The sequence below is a fragment of the Xiphias gladius genome, chromosome 20, assembly GCF_016859285.1.
Source record: "Xiphias gladius isolate SHS-SW01 ecotype Sanya breed wild chromosome 20, ASM1685928v1, whole genome shotgun sequence".
In the NCBI taxonomy this organism is placed as follows: domain Eukaryota; kingdom Metazoa; phylum Chordata; class Actinopteri; order Istiophoriformes; family Xiphiidae; genus Xiphias; species Xiphias gladius.
The window spans coordinates 13972455-13994364 of record NC_053419.1 but is presented as its reverse complement, the minus strand read 5'-3'; the positions used below and the strand labels follow the sequence as shown (position 1 = coordinate 13994364).

Sequence of the window (21910 nt, the reverse complement as noted above, 5' to 3'; positions counted from 1 at the left end):
AATGTTCAGTGTTCACATGACCTGAATTAACCAGTGCATGATGGTTTTACTGCATAAAAAAGGGGCTGATTGTTTCCAATCTCTTTTTCACAAAGGCAAAGACAAGAAAGCTGAATGAGAACATCAGAAATGCTATTATCAAAAGACATAATTCGCCGAAGATCTTGAAATCACTGTATTAGAATTTGTAATGTTATCAAGAAGTTTCACAGTCATAAAACTGTTAAGACGCTATCCGCTTCCGCGGATTGTGGAAAAACACCACGCAAGACATCTAAAGAGCTTCAGGATGACCTAGAGCAATGTGGAGTGTTGGTTTCAGCCCGTACCATACACCACACACTAAAACAAGTGGGGATTCACTGGCCAGAGAGGACACCACTATTGAAAGAATGGCACAAAAAGGTAGGACTAATGTTTGCAAAAACTTTCAGAGACAAGCCACAGTCTTTGGACAATTTTCTATGAACAGTTGAAACCAAAGTAGAGCTCTTTGGGAATGCAGTGCATCAGTTTGTTTATAGGCGACGAAATGAAGCCCATAAGGAAAAGAACACCACACCTACAGTAAAACACAGTGGAGGTTCTATCATGCTGTGGGGCTGCTTTGCTGCCTCTGGTACTGGAGGCACTCAAAGTATCAAAGGAATGATGAAATCAGAAGATTACCAAGGCATTTTAGAGTGAAATGTGTTACCTAGTGTCAGAAAACTAGGTTTGAGGCGAAGGTCTTGGGTCTTTCAGCAGGACAAAGAACCAAAGCACACATCCAGCAGCACAAAAGATGGGTTGAAAAGGAAAAGATGGACTGTTTTAAACTGGGAAGGAATGAGTCCTGACCTAAATCCCATTGAAAACTTTTGGAGAGAGCTGCCATTGCAAAAAGGACCCCCACAAACTTAATAGAGCTTGAACGCATAGCAATGGAAGAGTGGCAGAAACTACCAGCAATCAGGTGCAAGAAGCTTCTAGAAGGCTACAAGAAAAGTCTAGAGGCTGTCATTGTTGCCAAAGGTTCTGCAACCAAATATTGGTGAAGGGTACCTGTAACTGTGTCCGGGGTACATTTTGTGTTTGTATTATTTCACTATTATGCAAGTTTTTACATTTTTTTCTTTTGTTCAGTAACCTTGGACATTTTATTAAAATATTCTGGTTATACAAAATTGGTTCATTTTCATTTATTTCTAAAGATATTCTGTAGTATGTACTTGATATTCAAGGGGTGCCAGGACTATACTGACAAAAATGTGATATTAATGCCAAATAAATTGATGTATGAAAATCATTGTAGGCCTTAGTGTCCTTACAGATTTTCTGCCATTCTCTCACTGGCATGACCATGAAAACCATATAAAATTGCTTTCTATGTGGTATTAAAAATGTCTTTAAGAATCTTAAATTTGATTTGATGAATACTGAAGAAACCCTGGTAAAACCTGGATAAACTTTTAAGACATATGTGAGTGTGTGTTGGGGTTACTTAGAAAGAAATCATCTCATGGAAATCATTCTTGCTGTGCATATACAATATGTGTCTCTGTTTCCACTGAAGCCTACCTTGCCGTCAGACGCAGTGTTAATCCTGTAATGGTAAACTCTCCCCTCGTACCGAAGAGAAATGGACCTTTGGCCAGGGCTGCTTTCACTCTCGCGGACCAGAAAGCTTCCGTTGATGCCCGAGCTAAGCAGGTACTCTGCAGCGTTGCGTGACACAGGTCCATGGTACCAGCTGTGCTTCTCCAGGCTGTTGACTGGTGTGATGTAGTTAGACGGCACCCAACCCTGGCCATTCTTGGTCTGTGCCTCGCACCACTCCCCGTTGTGGTTGTAACCCAGCACACGCAGCTTCTCTCCTGTTCAACATGTGGGATCAAAATGAAAAAAAATATCCAGGCTAATTGTGGTACCTGGTTGGCTGCATACCCATACTTTAATATTATTTTTAATGGTTACAGCACATTCCTGTGATTTTGAAAAGAATATTTCCACAGCTGGGACTGTTATAAAGCTTCCATATTCTTTGCATTGAGTAACAGGCTAACACAACATGGACACTGTACAAGAGCTGAACTCAGCATGTTTTGAGTCAGACATGCAGGAATCCACTGTATCTAATGTCATCTTTCCTTAGATCAGGAACTCAGGGGCTTTTCTTTTCCACTGGTCATTTGGTGACCTAAACTCAGGAAATTGATTTCTTTCCTTTGGTTTAGACTGGATACAACAAAAATAGCTTTAAACTATATGTCTTAATCATAAAAGGAACCAATTCTGTTGGTCAAACTTCAAATTCAAGTAGTCCTGTAATCCATGTTATTTGAAAATATAGACCCAAAGTCAAATGAAATGTGCAATGGACCATCTTAGACTGAACTGAAAATTAATGTTGTACAGGACATATTCTTGTTTATTCCGTTGCATATGTTCTCTCCTTCCTTCCTCTGTTTGTCCGTGTGATCCATCTGTGGTATTGTTTGTGCAGTCGGTTCAGTGGGAGAAAAAAAACCCATGGGTGAGACCATCGTCAGGAAGTGAGAGTCAGACAGGGACGAAAACAAAGAGGGAAAGAGACTGGATGGGAAGCAACTAAGGAGATTCCATGACCTTATTGAGTCTGAAATGTGTTAAACTTTCTCTAGAAGTGCATATCCCTTTGCATGTCATTTTCACCACCCACCAATAGTGGCAGTTGTCAGAAATTTTAAAATTAATTGGGAGAACTGTCATATTGATTCAACAATACCCTTAAACCCTAATGGAAAATCGTCTGAAAAATTCCTTGTTGAACCCAAGAACTACTCTATATAAATGTATGAGACTGAATGGCATTATTTTCCTCTTTTCCTCACCTTTGGTAATGCTGAGTGTGTTATCACCACTGGCCACGAAATCGTAGAGTGCCACAAACAGGTTGGGGTCATTCTCGCTGGGTCCAGCCAACAGGTTTTCTTTGGAGTTCCAACGGGCCGCTTCTGTCAGACCCTGACCCTCAAAGTCTGGTCTTTGAAGAGCTTCTGAAAAAAAAAAAAGAGAATGAGAAAATTAGACCACATGCAAGTGACTAGAATATGAGGGAAAACATCAAAAAATTCATTTCTGAAGAGAGACTGAGGGAGATCAGTAGGCGTGTGTATGGTATGCAGCAACACTGTGAAGCAGTTTTCCCATACAGCTTCACATATGTTGAATGATTCAGCAACAATTTCAACTCTCATCCTCTGCATGTGTAATTTAAGTTCTTCTGCATCCCCTTCAACTGTGCCTAGCTCCAACAAGCAGTCCATCAACTGTGGGATTAGAGTAATAAACCTGATCATGTGACCTGCCGTGTCCCTGCTGTCTCTACAATTTGTTATTTCCTGGATTATCCCTGCTTAGTTTTCATTTTCTTAAAAACCTAGACAACTGCCACACATCAGACCATGAGAATGTGCCTCAGCATTATTTTACACTGTAACTGTAAAATGGATGTGCTTGCACTCACGGGTAATAAGTTCAGAGTGCCTTAACTGGTAGTTGTGTTAATTATATATACGCATCAGCAAAACCGACAGCTAAATCATAAAATGTGAGCAATGGAAAGAATGAGGAGAAAAGATGAAGACAGTTTTTAGGAGGAGGATTTCCCATTGGCACTGGCAAAATAGTCAATAACAATGGCAAACATAACCAAGGTCTCAAAAAAGTGATGAAATTTAAACAATTATAGTATGACTGGAAAAATTGGGGGCTAGCTACTAAGATGTAACAGCCTTGAGTGTTAATGGCCAGGCATAGCAATTCATATTTAAACACTTAAATCTGAAACAGCATTTGGCTGTTACATTCCTTTCCAATGCCTTTTGTCTAAAATACAGTACATATAGGTATAAACAGTTTTAGGAAATTAGGCCACATGCCCAGTTTAAAATGTTGCTAAAACCGCCAGACAAAAAAACAACTGAAAGAGACATCCTGTGACCTGTGGATTGTGGGGATTTGGTAACAGTGGACAATAAATACTGACTTGTAAATATGTTTCTTAAATAATCTAGAAAAGATTCCCATCAACAAATGTAAACTACACAAAAAGCTAAAGAAAAACATAATCCAAAAATGAATATTTTCCTCCTTGCAAAAATGACAAGTGAAATAAGAAAAAATTTGTAGTAACAATTGTGACATAATTTTTCACACACCGTGATATATATATATATATAACAAAATAACACATTCTACAACAGAAATATAGGTTGGGCTGGGGAAAAAGGCTATTCCCCAACATCACTGAATTGTTCAACAGGGAACAATGGTCTCAGGACAAAATATTAGCTTTAGAGGGCAAAAGAGTAGCATTCTCCTATACACAATAGGAGAATACCACTGCAAGTGTATGGCGTGTCCTAAAAGCTAAATAAAATAAAAAGAAGCAGCTGACAATTTATTTGATTATCACACCTATTGGCAATTAAAGAGTAAAGTTTTGTTAACTGGGGACACCACATAAACATTGAGTGGCTGTGATCTTTGTAGGTGTGTGCGCATAATTAAAATTTCCAGAAAGTCTCTGGTAACAGTGGAGACTCCAGCAAGAAATGGTTTCACTCACAGCACTGTCCTGCTGTCATAAACCTTGAGTTTCAACCTTCACAAAGGTATTTATTTCTAAGAATGGAAAGCATATTTGGAGCTAAAATGTCCCAGTGATATGTTGAGTTTCACAGCTCATTGGGTTAACAGAGATTTTAAGCTTTTGCTCAGGATAGCTCAGTAACATAAAAAAGCAGACTTTTGCCAACCTTTCTGAAATACAGGTCACAGTCTGATAAAACCTAAAACCAGCTGTCGATGACAGTTTTTGAATGAGTCCATCATATCACACCATTGGTACCACAGGCGGGAAAATTGTGGCCAACCTTAAATAATTCCCACTTGCCTACACACAAACGAGATGGAACAGTTATGCATTATATAATCTCTGTTAACTGAAAATCTGTAAATTTAGATATTTTTGACAGACATATTTTCCCTGTAGAATAAGTGCCAAGGTCTGTCTGGTCCGAAATGTAAAAGCGGCCAGAATCATCAAGAAACTTGAGTTGGAGAAAAGAACAATGTGTATGAATTGATAAAGGCACAGCCGGAAACAGAGCAGAGAGCTGGTTGAGCATGTACAGAAGAGTCACATGCACCTTCTCATTTGACTGTCAAATACAGAGCTAGATGCAAATACCAATATCCTCAGTACAACCCCAGGCTTTAAATGTGTCCACCTCAGATGAAGGAGTTTCAATGTTCAAACCATACTATACTAAAACCAGTATAACCTCAAGGAACCTAACAGAACATATGTGGCCTACAGCCAGTCACATGATATTGTTGACAAGTGGCAGGCATCATTGTTTTGGAGGCCGGTGAAAGACTCACACAGTGTCTTCTGCCAAGCTAGGCTCGCCAGCTTTAACACAGTGAGACAAATCAAAGTCAAATGTGGTGCTTCTTTTAGGTCAAAAACCTGCCATTTTGACTGTGTGAACATGTCAGATTTGATTTTGTCTGGCGCATACTCCTTAGCTCAGAATCTCATATTTATTTGAGTTCCAATCCTTGAAAAAAAAAAAAAAAAAACAGACCTGTTGCCTGCAACAATCAGGATTTCCCTAAGCTGGCAGAGATACAGGTATCTATGTGCCTCATGCAAAAATAAAGAGACTGTAGTCCCACATTCACATGGTTAAGAAACAGAAAAACCAAAAGGCCCTTTAGGAAAGAACTTTCTTAAAGCACAACATACCACTTTTCATTAAGTACTAGATCTACGCCTCAGAATGTAGTCATGTAACAAGATAATTTTTATAATATATCTGTTTAACATCTGAAAGACTAGCCAACAATCACTCAGTTCACTGGCATTTTCAAGATGTGTGACAAGGTTCTGTCTCCTCTTTGTCTCATCTTGTCTCATCATATGATTGTCCTTATTTAGCCAGTTTCACAAAAACTCACCTTTGACTTGTTTGCATCTTGAAATAGCAGGTCAGATTTCTTAAACATGTGATGGCAAAATCCATGGTTCAATAGAAATTTATACTGGTAGTAACTCATTGTACCTACTGGTAAAAAAAAAAAGAAAATCTAAACTGTCTCTTTAAGTGTTATACAGTCATTTAATGCTTGTTTGACTGTAGAATGAAAACTTGTCAAGCATGGCCAGTCATTTCTTCATAACTACCAAGCTCCATTTTAAATTTAGGAAGATTCCAATTTTCCCAACATGAAAACATGTTGTCAAAATTGTAAACACAGTTTCAACAAAGTTAAACAAGAGTAGTGTGCTCCCAATGAATATTTGAGATAGACAGAGAATACAAATAACACCATGATTCAAATCAAAAACACAGCCATGTTTTGTCAGATTTGGGCTGAAGCTGAGAAAAGAGATTGAGCAAGATATAGAAGAACACTGATAAACAAGACCCAGACCTGAGAGCAAGCTAGACATACCATATGTCCAGAGTTTGGCCTGGTCATAAAGTGTGTGGGGAGCACATTTGAGCAGCCCATGCCACACATGTCCACTTTACGGGCCACAAATACCACAGCTCTTTGTGAGATGGTGACAGCACACTGACACATGGGCCAAAAAACACACAGTCAGAGAGAGAAGAAGAGAAAAGTCATATGAAAAAGGAAACTCAGAAGGGAAGTGAGAAAGAATCAGAAAGAATGAGAAAGAGCCTTTATCGGACTGCAGTTCTCCAGAGTCATGCAGTGGGAGAAATTACACCATGTCCTGGCTGCATTACTGAGATGACACTCATATTGATTAAGTATGTGTGGAACTTGTAAAAAAAATTCATGGCTAGGACTGCACCCAAACTCAAACACTGATGCAAGAGAGAAATTTCTTCAAAAATCAGACTACTTCAAAAGAAAAAAAAAAAAATACCGTGTCTGGTTTCACTTGGTCCTGGTGCTCATGACCAAGAGAGCCCTGCTAGTTTGGATTCCATCTTAAATGTGCTGATTTACACCTTGGACGAAAGGCAAATGCAGTTAACTACCTGGCACAACAAAACCGTGAATCTATATAACGGTGTGTGGTCCACTTCCATGAAATCTGCCCTTGTCCCAAACCACATATTTCTAAGGGTTTAGAGTGAATCTCTAGCTTACATATTTCTCCTGCATCACCTGTCATTACCTGAGTGGGAGGTGGTGGAGAACAAGGCAAGTTGATTCAGATCATGAGATATGGTTCTACCCACTGTAGAGACAGAGATATTATGTTAATGAGAAGCTGTTCAGACCAGAGCTCTATAGAGGAGAGTAGGGAACAGCGGGTGAAAGCAAGGCAACTAAACTTGCACTCAACATCATATAGAATGACAATAAGGTGTTAAAAAATATTCAAATAGCATTTCTCTGCTGTTATGCTTATAGACTTTTATCCTAAAATTTAACTACTTGGAGCATACAACAAATAAGGGCCTCCAGTTTGGGTGATGTACAAAAAGTTAAATGTAGGGTGGAACATCATCTCAGCATGAGATTTGCTGTGCCTTCTGCCATATGGTCTGAAAATTAGAGACTCCTTATTACTGTCATCCACTTCATTGGAAAGCGTACCAGGACTATTAACTCTGTTAAATCATTTGGTTGCACAATGTTTGACACAAATAAGACGTCACAGGGTCTTCCATTACCATGCTATTGCTATGCTGATTATGTACATACTCAATGTGCCGTGGATTTCTTCAAATTCCCTCGTGTTTCACACATCACGGGCAAATCAATTACCCACGTTATCTGTGACAAGAACAGACTAATTAGAAGTAATGAAAAGTAAGTTCTCATACTACAAAGAAATGTGAAAAAACTGTATCTACACTATCTTCTAATAATCATCATGGAAGCAGTACACACGAGCCAAGTACTACAACATGGCAGAGAACTTAAAAAGAGAGTGCAGACTGACATTAGAGCCCCTCTCCTCATAAACAAGAGTTAAGTGGGACACAGCCAGGAGTCAGATTTCCTTGTATTCTCTTCTCCGTCTCTTTTTCCACTTCTTTCCTCCACAGCTAGCCAGTGTGTCTGGCCTCCCTCACCCTCCCCTGTGCTTACTCTCCACTTTCTCCTCCCCATTCTTCAGTTTCCACAGTCCAGAAATCATTGTTCAGACTTTACTTTGTACTTCATCTTTTATCCTTCTTTCTTTGTCTCCTAAGCCCCTGCTCTTTTTCCTTTCTGGCATCTCTGCTTTGATTTTTGTGTACATTTCATTAAAATAAACTTTAGCCCAAACTTAGAGACAACACTATAGCCATCACTAAATATTCTTACCTTCCAAATAACAGCTGGAGGAGGACGAGAGGCTTTTCTTAGATTTACACCCCACCAATTTCAGGCATATCTCCAACATTTTCATTTGTTTTCTTTCCCTTCCCTCTTGAATATTTTGTTGTTTGTTCAAAGCAGACGTCCCTCGAACGTTTTCCCTCTACATGTGTCCGACAGAAGAAAAATTCAAACACGAGAAAAAACTGAGAAAAGGTGAAACAGCACCAGGCCAAAATAGGTGATTAAATATTTAGCTTTCTTTTCCAAGGCCCTTCCAGCTGCTGTAAATCCTCTTTTTCTCCTTGCTCCTTTCTGAAATAAAAAGTGGAGTCCGCTGTCCGGCAAAGTCTACCAACTTTCTCTTCTGAGCGTCTCCATGTTTTTTTTCCCTCTTTGGCTTTTGGTTGGTTCCACTTTAGTAAGATACAGCAACTATCCAAAAGCATGGGTTTGGTCCAAAAGCTTGTTAGACTTTTAGATGTGTCAGTTGAGTGGGCAGTAGGGCAGTCTGAGCGGTGCCATTCCTCTCTCCTGTGAGTGTGTATCTGAGGCACAGGGACTACTCGTGCTACAGCTGCCAACAAAGGGCCTCTTTCAGGCTCAGCCTGCTGCACTCAATGACATCAGCTGAGCCGTCCCACCTCCAGCAGCAAACACACAATGAGAGGGAGAGACCGCTACCGCACACATATACACACACACGAGCATTCACCAAGAAGTATACAAACAACAGCACAGCAGCACCAAATCTTTATGCCAACATATTGAATAAAAGCTCCGGAGGTCTTATTTAAAACTTTGACTGAAGTTTAGATTCAGTAACGATCTTAAATCGTTTTCCTTGCCTTCTGTTGAAGTCATGAGATGATTACAAGAAGCTCCTCCTCCCACTTTTTAACCCCCCTTCCCCCCTTTCACTGTCTTTCTTCCCCTCTCTCCAGTCAGAAATGTTTACAGGTTAAAGAATCACTTCTGGAAGCAGGCCTGGGTTGTTAAAGACAGAGCTGAAACTTTCAATCATGGGCAGCTAACAGGGAGCAAAGTATAACCTTTACCGGTCTTCTCCGGACTTCACACAAGACTCATTTGCCACAAACTATTTCATATGGGAGTGAAGTAAGCAATACATTTAAATTCATCAAAATGACTATTAAACTTTTGTTAACTAGAGAAACATGTCTGACCATGTGATTTTAGACAGCAGCAGTGGTTTGGCCATTTCTGGAGGGAACAAATGATCACTGGCCGAAGGAAAGCACTCTTGTGATGCATTATAATTTTATCTCTCTTTCTTCTGTCTTTTCTCAGCAGTCTCCAAGTGTAGTGAAATACATCTTGTTCAGAAGTTTAGTCATACCTCTCAACTAAATCTACTTAAAGTAAATCAGTTGAAAAGTTTGAAAATGTGATAAAAACAATCAAGACAGGGATTTAACTATAAATTTGGATACAAATGCCTCCTTATCTAAATAAAACGCTGAAAACTCTAAACAAAATCCATTATAAAAGCACTTATTTTTCTCTAATACTAGCACTTCACTCTGAGGTCTTTTCCACTTTTGCTCCAGCTGATCTTCGTGCATATTTCTGCTCAACCTATTTTCACATTTTGCTAAAATGTTTCTTTTCCCAGTCTATATTACAGGACAACATAAGTCAGAATCGTGTATTTCTTTAACTCAATTAAATTTATATTTATATAATGTGTAGTTGTATAGTGTAGTAACACAGTCGACCATCTACTTTGGGTGAAGACAACTTCATGAACACCCAAACAACCTGATGTAACTCAAAAATAGCCATACAACAAATACTACATCTGGGAACCTCTTTTTTTTTGTCAGAGAGATTATTTAACTCTTTAATAATTGATGAAGGTGTACTTTCTATTTTATTGCGGGATACTCTTATGCCTTTCTGTTATTTTGTCCACTCGTGTTATATGGGCTAGAAGGATTATCGATCGTCATTACACTCAACATTGAAACCACAAAGGACCCGAGAGCAGCTGTAATCTACTGACTCTGTGTGGTAAATATTTTTACATTTAAATGTCAAACATCCTAGTCTGTGTGTACTTGTTTGACCTCAGAGATAAGAGGCCCAGTCGAGTGGGTAATTACATACTGGAGGGGGACTGGCTTGATGACACCATGCAAATAGCATGAGTGCCAACCCAGTTTACTGTTTGACCAGGTCACTGGAATTTTGAATCAAGGAGCAAAAGCACTGATTAAAAATATGACCCATTCAGAAAAGTATACAAGGTACAATGGCTTTTACAGCCTTTAGTTTTAGTTCGAAAATGCAAAGTGAAAGCGGTGACATATGAGTCTTTATCTATGTCTGTAGCTGCCTGGCAGAAAGTTTCTCTCAACCAAAAGTCCTAATGTGCAATACAAATTAATCCTGAAAGTGATATTTTCACCATTCCATTTTTTATCCATGAGGGTAGAGTAGATATTAGAAAGACCTCTAACTATCACACAATACAATTCAGCAGCATGACAATGTGCAGCCTCTTACATGACCATAGAGTTGAATCAACACCTCTCTAGAAAAGTTTCAACAAGAACTGAATATTAGAATATGAAGGTAATTTTATCGACCGCTGTATTACACTGCAGTAGTTTTAGCAAGGTGTACCTAATAAACTGGCAACTGAGTATAATGACAATCTGAAATTTTGGGTGGTTTGAAAACATGAAAAGGATTCAAGACAAGTAGGGTTAGCTTAAGGTTGGACCTTCACTGGATTGGATTTTAAAACTGCACAGAAATTTCTAAAAAACTTCATCTGGTACTAAAAAATGTCAAGTCTTCACAATTGATTTGTGGCAATACATAGGACAAGGAAAATGTGAGGAAAACAGATATAAAAGAGGAAATGACAAGAAGAAAAAAAATCGAAAGATAAGGCCATGTCTGTCTGAGTAATGGGCTAGTCTTACGAAACATTTTGCAATGTACGCTGTATTGCCTAAGATTGGATTAGTTCTTGCAAAAAATAAGAGTATACCGGCCTGAAGTATTTGCGCAGCTGGTAACAGTGACAGTGACCGTTGGAAAAGTTCTTTGAATGTGGGAAGGCATTGAGTTTGGAAAAGGTGCTCTCCAAATCAGAACATCTCAATGTGCAGCCCACCTCTGCAGCAACAGGCTAAATGGAATGATGTATAAAAGCGGCTGGAAAATGGAGAGCAACTCAATCACAAATTCTCCTTTAAACTTCTTAACACAACAATTTTTAGCAAGCTGCTTCATTTCTGATTGAGTGCCTGCCTTTAGCACCCCATAGTTGTGAAGAATTGAGAGAAGATAGTTGATTCAAGGCAGTAGGTTTAGAGAATAATTTCAAAAGCACTGCAGATGATGTATGATGGACCACTTAGCCTAGCCAGAGTGGGTCAGATCATTGACGACCAGAGACGTGCAAAAGAAATGAGGTTTTCCAACTGTTTACTGATCAAAGCTGGTACAGTATAGACAAAGACTTCAATGTGAACTTGGAAGAGTCCAAACAACTCAAACTCACTGGTAACTCTAGAAGTCAGAGGAAAATGAACACATTAATATCATGGATCGGACATGGACATGGACTACTACACACCCACATCTGATACTCTGGAAACCTCAACTTACTGTATGCTTGTCTGTTTGGCGTGGGCAGTGGTGCTTTTGTTAGCATCTATTGGCATTCTACAACATGGCTCAGTCTCAGTGGCTTTGTAAGGAATGACCTCAGTACCCTGAACATCCAGTCACATGGCACCAGGCCCTACATCATCGCTGCAGTGCTGGTATGGCAAACATTTGTGTTCCTCTCATGCGCCACCCCAAACACCAATTAAAAAGAAATGCAGGCTTCCTCGAACTCTGAGAAAGGCCCATTAACTTACCGCAGTCACAAAGGGTTGGGGAGATGAGAGGATGAAGGGAAGAGGAGAGGAGCTATAAAAATGGAGGAGGAAAGAGGAAAAAAGGTTGCAGATGGAGAAACATGAAGCACATTGTTTGGAAGTGAGCTCATAGGAGAATCGCTCGCTCGCGTTTTATAATCCGGGCCTAGTATGTTAACAGTTAGCTGACGTACATCCACCCACGGGACGATTTTTGGCCCTTTTTCTCTTATGTACCCCCTCCTGCTTTCCTGATTCTGTTCTCCGAACCTTCAAGCAGAGAACAGGTTGTATTCCCAAGCTCTTAACTGAGGTAGCAACTGTGCTACGATTCAAAGTATACTGGTGTTACAGATAATGTTGACACAAATCCATGTATCATATTTCATATCCTAACCATCAATTATGAACTGGCATTACTTTTACCCTTCATACTTTTTCTACCAGTGTGCACTGAGCAAGAGTGCACCTCAATAATTCATACCATTACATTATTAACTGCTACTGACATCTGCTATGAACATTTTGACTTGTGGCAAGACACTGAAGGTACAAGTAGGCCATGAAATTGTATGATAAATTAATCCTTGGTCATTTTGATGCTCACACAATAGAGAAATGAAGGCGATGGTGAGAGGATAGTGTCTTTGAGTGTGTCTGAGGACTGCTTGATTTCTGTCCTACTCATTCCACGCATGAGGGCACACACACAAACATAATCACACAGTCTAGCAATGTTAGAAATGTAAGCTATCCAACACCTGGCATAAATCTTGTCCATCTAAGTAATTAAATTAGAGTTATTATACTTTTAAACCAAACAAACTTTCTAATTACAGAAGAGGCGTAGCGTGGGGATGGGGAGAGAGACAAAGCTGCGTAGGTTCCTAATAGAGATTCTGCACTGCACATGGTTCATCCTTTCATTGCTGTGCCTAACTCCGCCATCACAGCAATCTGTAACAGCCAAGTGTATTTAAATCAGATGCTCAAAACCCAGGTACCGTGCATTTAGTGTATGGATGTGTGAGTATGTGTGTGCATGTGGCTGTTTACTCAGGGCCCTCTGGAGAATGCAGCCAGAGTGTCTGAGGCTTGCAGACCAGCAGATGAGGTTAAGGAGTTTAGGGTTCCACATAATTCTCCACTCAGTGTAGTCCACAGGGAGAACAGACACTTAAGAACAAAACAGTGGCTGATCTGGTTCAAGGTTACAGCATCTAGTGTCAGTCTGTGGTGGTAATGAGTTACCAATGTGGACAAGAGTGAAACTGCGCATACAGAGGTACATAAGTAAACTTGCAAACACGTTAAAATATTTTCTATAGTTTCTGATGTGCAGAAATTAGCAAACACACACACAGGGAGGAAAAGACAATTTTCATTATGTTGATTCTCTCCACGCTTTCTTAGAAGCTGTTTTCCCGCTGTATTTTACATGGAAATACTGAAACCGACCCACAGGTCATTAAACATTTTGTTATGAAATACATTTTATATGCATGCTCTTGTGTATCTGCTCACACACAATCTCTCTCTCTCTCTGTCTCTCTCTGTCTCTCTAGCCAAATCCCTCTCGATTGAGGTGACCCGTTAACAGTCCACTGTCAGCTCAGGTTTACAACAATCTTTAATAAAGACAGGCCCAACAGATCTGCTTGCACACATAGTGGAGACAGAAGGGAGTTAAACCCAGCCAACTTATTGGAACAGGACTGGAGGAACCATTTCACTATGATGACAGACATAAAATAGGGCAACACAAACCAGGTGACTAAGCAGAACCTTTTCTCATTTCTCAACTTGATAGACTACTTTAGGCCCAGACAAAAGTATGTAGTGCCAAAAATATGGAAATCTGCAGAGAATTTAAATGTATGGATGTTAGCCCAGAGTTAAAATTTTAGGTCAGATGCACACAACTAGTCATCATTTGTCAGGGATAAAATGCTTTGCTCATCATCTGTGTTGAAAAGGTCTAAGAAAATTAAGAAGGGAAAAAAAAGGCCAGACAAATGAGCTCTACTCAGGAATGACACCCTGTTTGTGTGTGTGTGGAGGGGAGAAGGTACTAATCCAGTCATTTTTTCTGAATTTAGCCAAACTACTCAATGGACCCAAAGTACTGGCATAAAAGCACAACATTTTATATTCCATTGTTTTATGAATGTGCAGACTAGGAGAGAAAAAACTCTTTCAGGAGGGAAAACGAAAAGTAGCAATGTATGCGTCTATGTATGAGTGGGAGGTATGCAATTCTACAGCAATTGCAAGAGAAAGCTATCGCTAAATCCTAAAAGACAAAACTGTAATAAGATAAGACAAACAAAGAAAACAGGTAAGAGAGAGCCAGTAAATACATTGTCTGCTTTTACACACTATACACACTAAGTATCTGCGATATTATCTAGATGCCTGGAGAAACAACCCATTTGTCTGTATGCCCATTGGGGTAAAAACAGAAACAGATACACAGATGAGTGACTCTGGATATGAGGCTAGCAGGCTGCAGCAGTGGAGCTACTTGGGCTCTTCTTTGTGTTTAAGTGAATCCAGATGCAGCAAGCACAGCAGGCACCCTCTTATAGTGCTATGAAGAGGAGCTTAACACGACACAAAGGGACAGGACAGCATACCAGTACTGTATTGACTGGACTGGTGAGGGAAAAAACACAAACCAGGTAATAATGTAAGGGGCCTGAAGATGGCTAGGTGGACAGGATTATGCTTACTCCTACTGAATGTAAATTATATTTGAACCATATTTTTAAAAAAAAAACAACAACAGAGAACTCTGAGTGTAAAAGAAAAAAACCGAGAGAAGCTGGTCAAGACAAGTAAAGGAACATCAACCAAATGCCCCCATGTCAAATCAGACAACCCATGGACTTTTATCCTTTAATCTACAAGGGGACAGAGGCTTTCTGAACAAGGGGGTCCATAAATGGCTGACATTTTTACAGACAGGCAGAGCTGGCCTCCTAGGTAGCAGGTTGTCTGCAGAGAAAGCAACAGCTGTGTCTGGAGCTAGGGCTGCCTGCTCGGACATGGAGCGGGGAACAAGGGGTGTCTTTTTTCCTTTACATGTGTGTTCGTTTGTGTGTGTGTGTGTGTGTGTGTGTGTGCGTGTGTGTGTGTGTGTGTGTGTGTGTGTTCGTGTGTGTTGGTGTGTGCGCGTGCATATGGACCCGGGTGGCGCAGAGCTCCCACGCTGCATTCCTAGCCCAACTTGGAGGTTCTCGGCATGCATGTGAGCATTGTATGCACCGTATGTTTATGTGTGTGTACAATGGAAGGATAACCAGCAAAGAGACGAAATGGAGGTGGGTATGCTGGTGGCCTCTTACTGTGGGGACATAATTGATGATTAGATGTAAAATAACATCTAATACCTGACCTGTGACTGGAAAGAAAACGAGGATGCCCACACAGTTAACATTAAAACAAGCCGATGAAATTTTGAGCAATGTATCAGTATAGAAAATCTAAATTACAAACTGATGCACAACCAATGAAACCAGGCAATCACAAGCCCAGATTTCATAACATATACAGTTGCGGATGCTGAAATGAATCTAAGTAACAAAAATCAGGGTGAGAGTCAATGACTCAGCAGGACTGTTTGTCCTAAACCAACATGCTTACACTTTCAATTGTTCTGTGCAAAACCCTGCGTACCTTATGTATATGGAAAAAGATTTGGTTTAAGCTTTGGTTTGTGCCTTTGTAATTTTTTTCTTCCTTTGTTTGCAGTTGAGATTTTTTTCCCTTCAAATTAACTTCATTATGAGTAGCTGATCATGTCTCAATTTTAGCAGTTTAATGTTTTTTTCATGCACAAGAAGTAAAAATTTTTTGGAACACAAAACATAATCCATCTTGAGGGCAAAAAAACCCCAATATACTGTCCACTTCCACACTCTGAATGCTGATACACTTTTGCAACTGCCTAATTTTTATGTTCTGTTTACTGTTTCAAACTGTGACTTTTTTGAGTGTCACAGTCACCATTATTGTCTGCTGATTTTCATTAATTTAGCCCATTGCTTGTTTTTGCTATTATTCTCCATGTCTATAAAATGTTCTACGCAATGTTAAAATCCACTTAATAAAAACTTAGAATGAGAGCAAGACAAGGAAATAGAGACAATGACAAAGAGAGAGACAAAAAGAGGAAGTGAGAAAAAGAAAACAAAGAAAGGAGGTAGAGAGGGAGGGGGATTGCACCAGTTATTTGAGAGAGGAATGCACAAGAGGTCACATTCTTCACTCCGCTGCTGTGGCTTGCCCTATGTTCAACTCTCTCTCTCTTTTTTTCCTCTTTGCAAAATAGGCAATATTACTCAATACACATCTGGTGCAACAGATCCGATACAGACATATGTGATTCACTGGAGAATATGACAAGGCCAGAGTCCAGTAATCCAATAATGATATAGTCATATTGATCAGATAAAATAACACTACAACAGGCCGTTTTCACATACGGCATTTCAACATGTAACAGTAGAAAGAGCACAAGTGTAAATAAAATTAACAGTAGTTGAATTCACATGGAGCGGCTTCGGTGCTGGTATTGTACATGCTGGCTCACTGTCACAGCTTCATGGGAGACTTTAATAAAACAGAACCATTGATAATGTCATTACTAACACCTTTGCTTCTCTTACTATGACAAGTTAAAATGTCTAGGGTCAAAAGGGCCTGTTTACAGCAGGAAAAATAATTAATAACACTGTTAATTACTGCCATTTAAAAAAGGACAAATCTTGTGAGAAGAGTGCATCTGTCCACCCAGTCTTTTCCCACAGTGTCCTCAAACCTAACTTGTTAACACAATGTATATCACAAAGACACTCAACAAAAATACTGCTAATGTTTAAATGCTTTTGTCACCTCTGACAGTGTGAGCTTGCTCAGTAGCACTGCAGAAAAACAATAATAATTGTGTCTCCTCAGTGTAGAAGACAGGCCTAAAAATGGACAGACAGAATAGCTCAATCTGCTTCATACCATACCTTTTCCAAAATTCAATTTATTAAAATTCTTCCCAACAAATATAGCTTGAAATGACATATGGTCTGGATTTGTAGGAAATGTGTGATCGTAAGTTTTTTGCGACGAACTACCTTAACTACTCAACTTCATTATTCAGACTTTTTGTCCTTTTCCTCTACTATTTCAGATCTGGAAGTGATCAAATACTGTATATTTGTCATCCTTTTTCAGACTTTATGCACCAGCACATGACTGCCATTATTGTCTTGAATTCAGGTTATTGTTGACCTTGATTAACAGAGTTAAAAAGAGGGAACTTGTGAGGCACAGACTACCTTGACCACCTTGATTTATAATCACAGCTGTTTTGGCTAGTCATCAGCCAGCATGCTAATAAAGCGGACTCCTTTCCAGGTGGTCAAGACTTGATGAGAGGGGAAAACACTTACTCATCAACAAGGTGTCATCCGGCAAGGGACAAATGTGTCTCACACCAAGACAAAAAACACATGCTTTCTGACCCAATATTATGACATTAACCTAAATTGCAGATGCACCTGTTGAAATGACATCACAAAAGATCATCCAGCCACTATCAAGTTTAAGAAGTAAATAGATTAGATAAGGGAGAACCCCTTTCAGTTGAGAGTTGCACAGGGTGTGTGTGTGCGTGTGTGTGTACCCACTAGCATGGACACATGGCCAGGCATGGCCAGGGACAAGCCACCAGGGGCCTAACAGCTGGCCTGAATGAGCATTACTATAAGGCGCCTGCTACGTGGGTATGTGTGTGGGTGTGCGTGCACACACACATACACACGCACACACACACACACACACACGTAGACCCCCTCCTCCCATCTTCAGGACCCACAGGGATCATGGGGGGAGATTTTGTGTCTAGACTGTATAGATTCCTCGAGTTCCAGCCAAGAAAGAGCTAGTAACAGGCTAAAAGAGAAATGGATTCACTTACTGCATACACGCTGAATACACACACACGCACGCACACACACACACACACGCGAACGCGCACACACACACACACACACACACACACACACACACACACACACACACACACACACACACACACACACACACCACACACACAAATAAAATGATGTCACTGAAAGGCTATATGGGGGGGGGGGTCAGACTGTCTACCCTCTGCCCTGAATACAACTTTATAAAGTAAAAGTACATTAACCACCACCACTCAAAAATTAAAGCCAGAGATGTTAAGATGTTAAGATGACATCTGGTAGCTCTATTGTTATTACAAGTCTGACTTTAAATTAAGATAGTTATATGGATATTCATGCAGATGTTCCCGCATCTACGAGCTAGGCTGTGGATGTTTATTCTAGTTTCATTGACATCAATGCATCAAGCTCCAGAGATCTTACAAGTTTTGCAAAGATACAGCGAAATGGAGTTGAATTGTTGTTCTTATACCCAGTCCCGGCTTACCTGTGTCAAGTCTTCATGTTCACATATTTACAAATTTTTCCTTTAAATTTCCTTCATTGACATGCAAGTCAAATGGTTTATTCACTTGCCTGTAGATGAGTGTGACTTTCTATTCGTCTTAACCGGTATATTGTGTTTTCCTGTTTTACGCTCTGTACATTTTGCTCCGGAACCCCATGACTCTGAATAGAAATCAGAAAATAAAGACATTGAATAAGTGGGGTGTCATCTCCCTAATCCCCACACTATAATGTGCCTTGATCATACTGAAGCTTTCTTGAAGCTTTGCCAGGCTAGCCTGCAGGCAGCAACCAGGGAAAAATTGTGGGGTGAAGCTCATGAGTAAGAAGAAAAGCCCTGTTGTGCCCATAATGAGACCTATCCAAGCAAGTAGTAACAGGCCAGAGGTTCCTACATTTTCTGCAACCCAACTCTTCTGGCTGATGACCATAGGTTGACAGTGTTCTATTTTTACTGTCTATAAGTAAAAGTTGGCTGTAGTTAAAATCTTAGATAATGAGGACAAATCAGTAGCCCATCGCATGCCAAAACCGCCATCTGCTAAACTCTTACACTGTTTCCAGCTGTCATTGTTTTTCAGGAGTACTGTTGTTTCAGGGGGATTTACAGCTAATAGGTTAAGCTTCATAAAAAGGCATATTCTCATGAACAAAATGACTGAATAAACAGAGCACTACAAACTACTCTGTTAGAGACCTGCAATGACGTAATGCATCAGAATTCAGACCCTTGCTGTATGTTTTGCATTAGATGTTATATTACTGAAACTTGTCAGGAATGCGTTTGCTTTGGAGTGATTAAGTACAATTATGTTAGAATGCACCTCTGGTAAGTCAAATTTTCCATTTGGTTGGGATACCAGTGATATACAATATGAAACCATGATCAGAGCCTATGATGGTATCTTCCATAAATAGAAGTGGCACAGTAAAGGATGCAGCTCATCTTTATTATATGTTAGAAGTTGGATGTTTGTCCTGTGGTACGCAGCTCTTGATCTAACCACTAATTTAATGAACAAAGGATTAGGAATTTCAACATGGCAGCCCATTCTTTCCAAAGAAAGATGCTCACCATGGCATAAGTCAAAATAGCTTCTACTGTCTCCCACCATGTGTACCAATAACACAGCCCCATCAGTCTTTCACTAGCTGAGAGAATTATTCTATACAAAGACACTTAATGAGAACACATTCTATTTATACAAGTATGTTTTTTGAATGAAAATGGTATCTAGATCACAGCTGCACTGTACCTTAATAAAACACATCAACCCCATAAAATAAATTTAACCACCAGGGGGCAAATTTTCCTTGTTATACCATTAAAATGTAGGCACTGCAACTACTAACTTCCCTACAAATCAGATGTTGTTGTGAGCTTTAAAAAAGTAGATCCACTATCCTTTAAACCCTAGAACCTCCAAATCCTACTCAGCTTTTCTGTTTCCCCGTTTCCTTTTCAGGGCATGGCAGGAAAACAAATGAAAGGCATCATTCTTTCATTAAGCACTTTTACACAACAATTCCGCTTCCTGCAGCTAGTGGTCAAGTATTGTTGTCTTTGCAGTTAACACTAAAATTCAGGGAGGAATGAGGGAGGCACATATTTAACGGACATGTGAAAAATATTGCTTCACTGAGTGAAAAAACACTGGTCACTAAAAACAATCTCAAACTAAAGTAAAGCTTATGCTAACACTAATCACGGTTAAACCACTTTGGTTGTAATTTTTTTAATTCTGTTTTTTTTTTTTTTCCAATTAAAGTCTTTTGGGCTTTCATATCCAAAATGGCACTGATGTTGAGGGGACAAGCTGGAATATAAAGGCTGCAAGCATACAGACATAGTAATAATAGATGGCTCCTAAACTGTACAACATATTGTCAACTCAAGATGTATTGTGGTAACTACAGGTAAACATCATACACAAAACAAAATTAGACTAGAAAGAAATGTTCAAGTACATTCATCTGTTGTGCTCAGACCGGTTTTTTTTCTTTTTTTTCTTTCTTTTTTTTCCAAAAACAGGCCTGGTAGCCTACTGAAGCTTTTAATCTAGTTCATAATCCACCGAGTTGCATGGTTAATTTAAGAGAATACTCGGTTATCTGAACTACACACAGATAAAACAGGTAAAAACGCAGCGCAATGTTTCCAGAAATTCACTACCCTGCTTAGTCCTTACAATCTGTGCTAGCTAGCCAGTGAGATCATACCTCCCCCACTGTACAGTACACAGAGGTGCCAAGAGCAGAGACAGGTCTTTGCTTGCCATTCACCGCCTCTGTCTCTCTCCCAGGCAGCTGCGTGCAGAGGTCTGAACCTGCCTGTTGAGAAGCAGCATGGCGCTGGCTAGCCAAGTGTTAACTAGTGTGGGCTCACCAGGAAGAAAAAAAAAAACATAGATGTAAAATCATGTGTTGATATTGCCCTCCTCTTTCACTATGACTCACATCCCCTCTCATGGTCTAACCTGCTCATCAGAAGTGGAAAGCGGCAGAGAGGGAAAACAAATGCGCCCCATGTCACTGACCCTTTGCCAAATTCGATCCATTTACCGGCAAAGGCTTTCATTCTGTTTTTCTGACCTTCCCTGTCCTGTCCCCCTCTGTGTTATGCAAGACTTAGAGTCAGTGGAAAGTACTCCTGCCAAGGCAATCACAGCCCTACAGACACATTTGGTAAACTTATCAGTTTAGCTGGATGCATGGCATGCATCCGTTTCAATGGCATGTGATTATTTGAAAAGGCTAAAAAAGCTCAGCTTTATCTCTACTGATGAAATAATTTGTTATGCACTGAAGCAATTTTAACTGAAATTTTGTTCTGCATTAATAAGAATATTTCGTGTTTACCCTCGACAATTCTTTCCACTGAAATGTTACAATCTTGATTTTGTTTTCCAATGTCCTAGCCTCAAACTGAGTATTAATTACATAATTAAGCATTCAGAGGCAGTTAAAAGACAACGCTTATAAACATAAATGCAAAAGAAATTTCTACTAACTTTTTTATAGTGAATTATGGTAAAGAACATTCCTACCTGTACCTTGGTTGGATTGTGTGTTATGCTGTCCTTAGAAATAAATTAAGAGACCACCAGAAAGGCATTTTCTTGAGCCAAAACTAGTAAATAACAAACCACTGACTATAAAAACAAGAAGTGAAGTACTAGATGATGTCACCGCTGG

The 21910-nt window shown here is 39.7% G+C and overlaps 1 protein-coding gene across 1 annotated transcript in view; it reads right to left on the bottom strand.

Moving 5' to 3' along the window:
• Window positions 1-21910, bottom strand: part of abl1 (c-abl oncogene 1, non-receptor tyrosine kinase) — a 35768-nt gene that overhangs the window by 9035 nt on the left and 4823 nt on the right. The window contains 2 exon segments of the mRNA XM_040156994.1: window positions 1561-1856; window positions 2853-3017. Of these exon segments, the coding sequence (XP_040012928.1) occupies window positions 1561-1856; window positions 2853-3017 (461 nt within the window).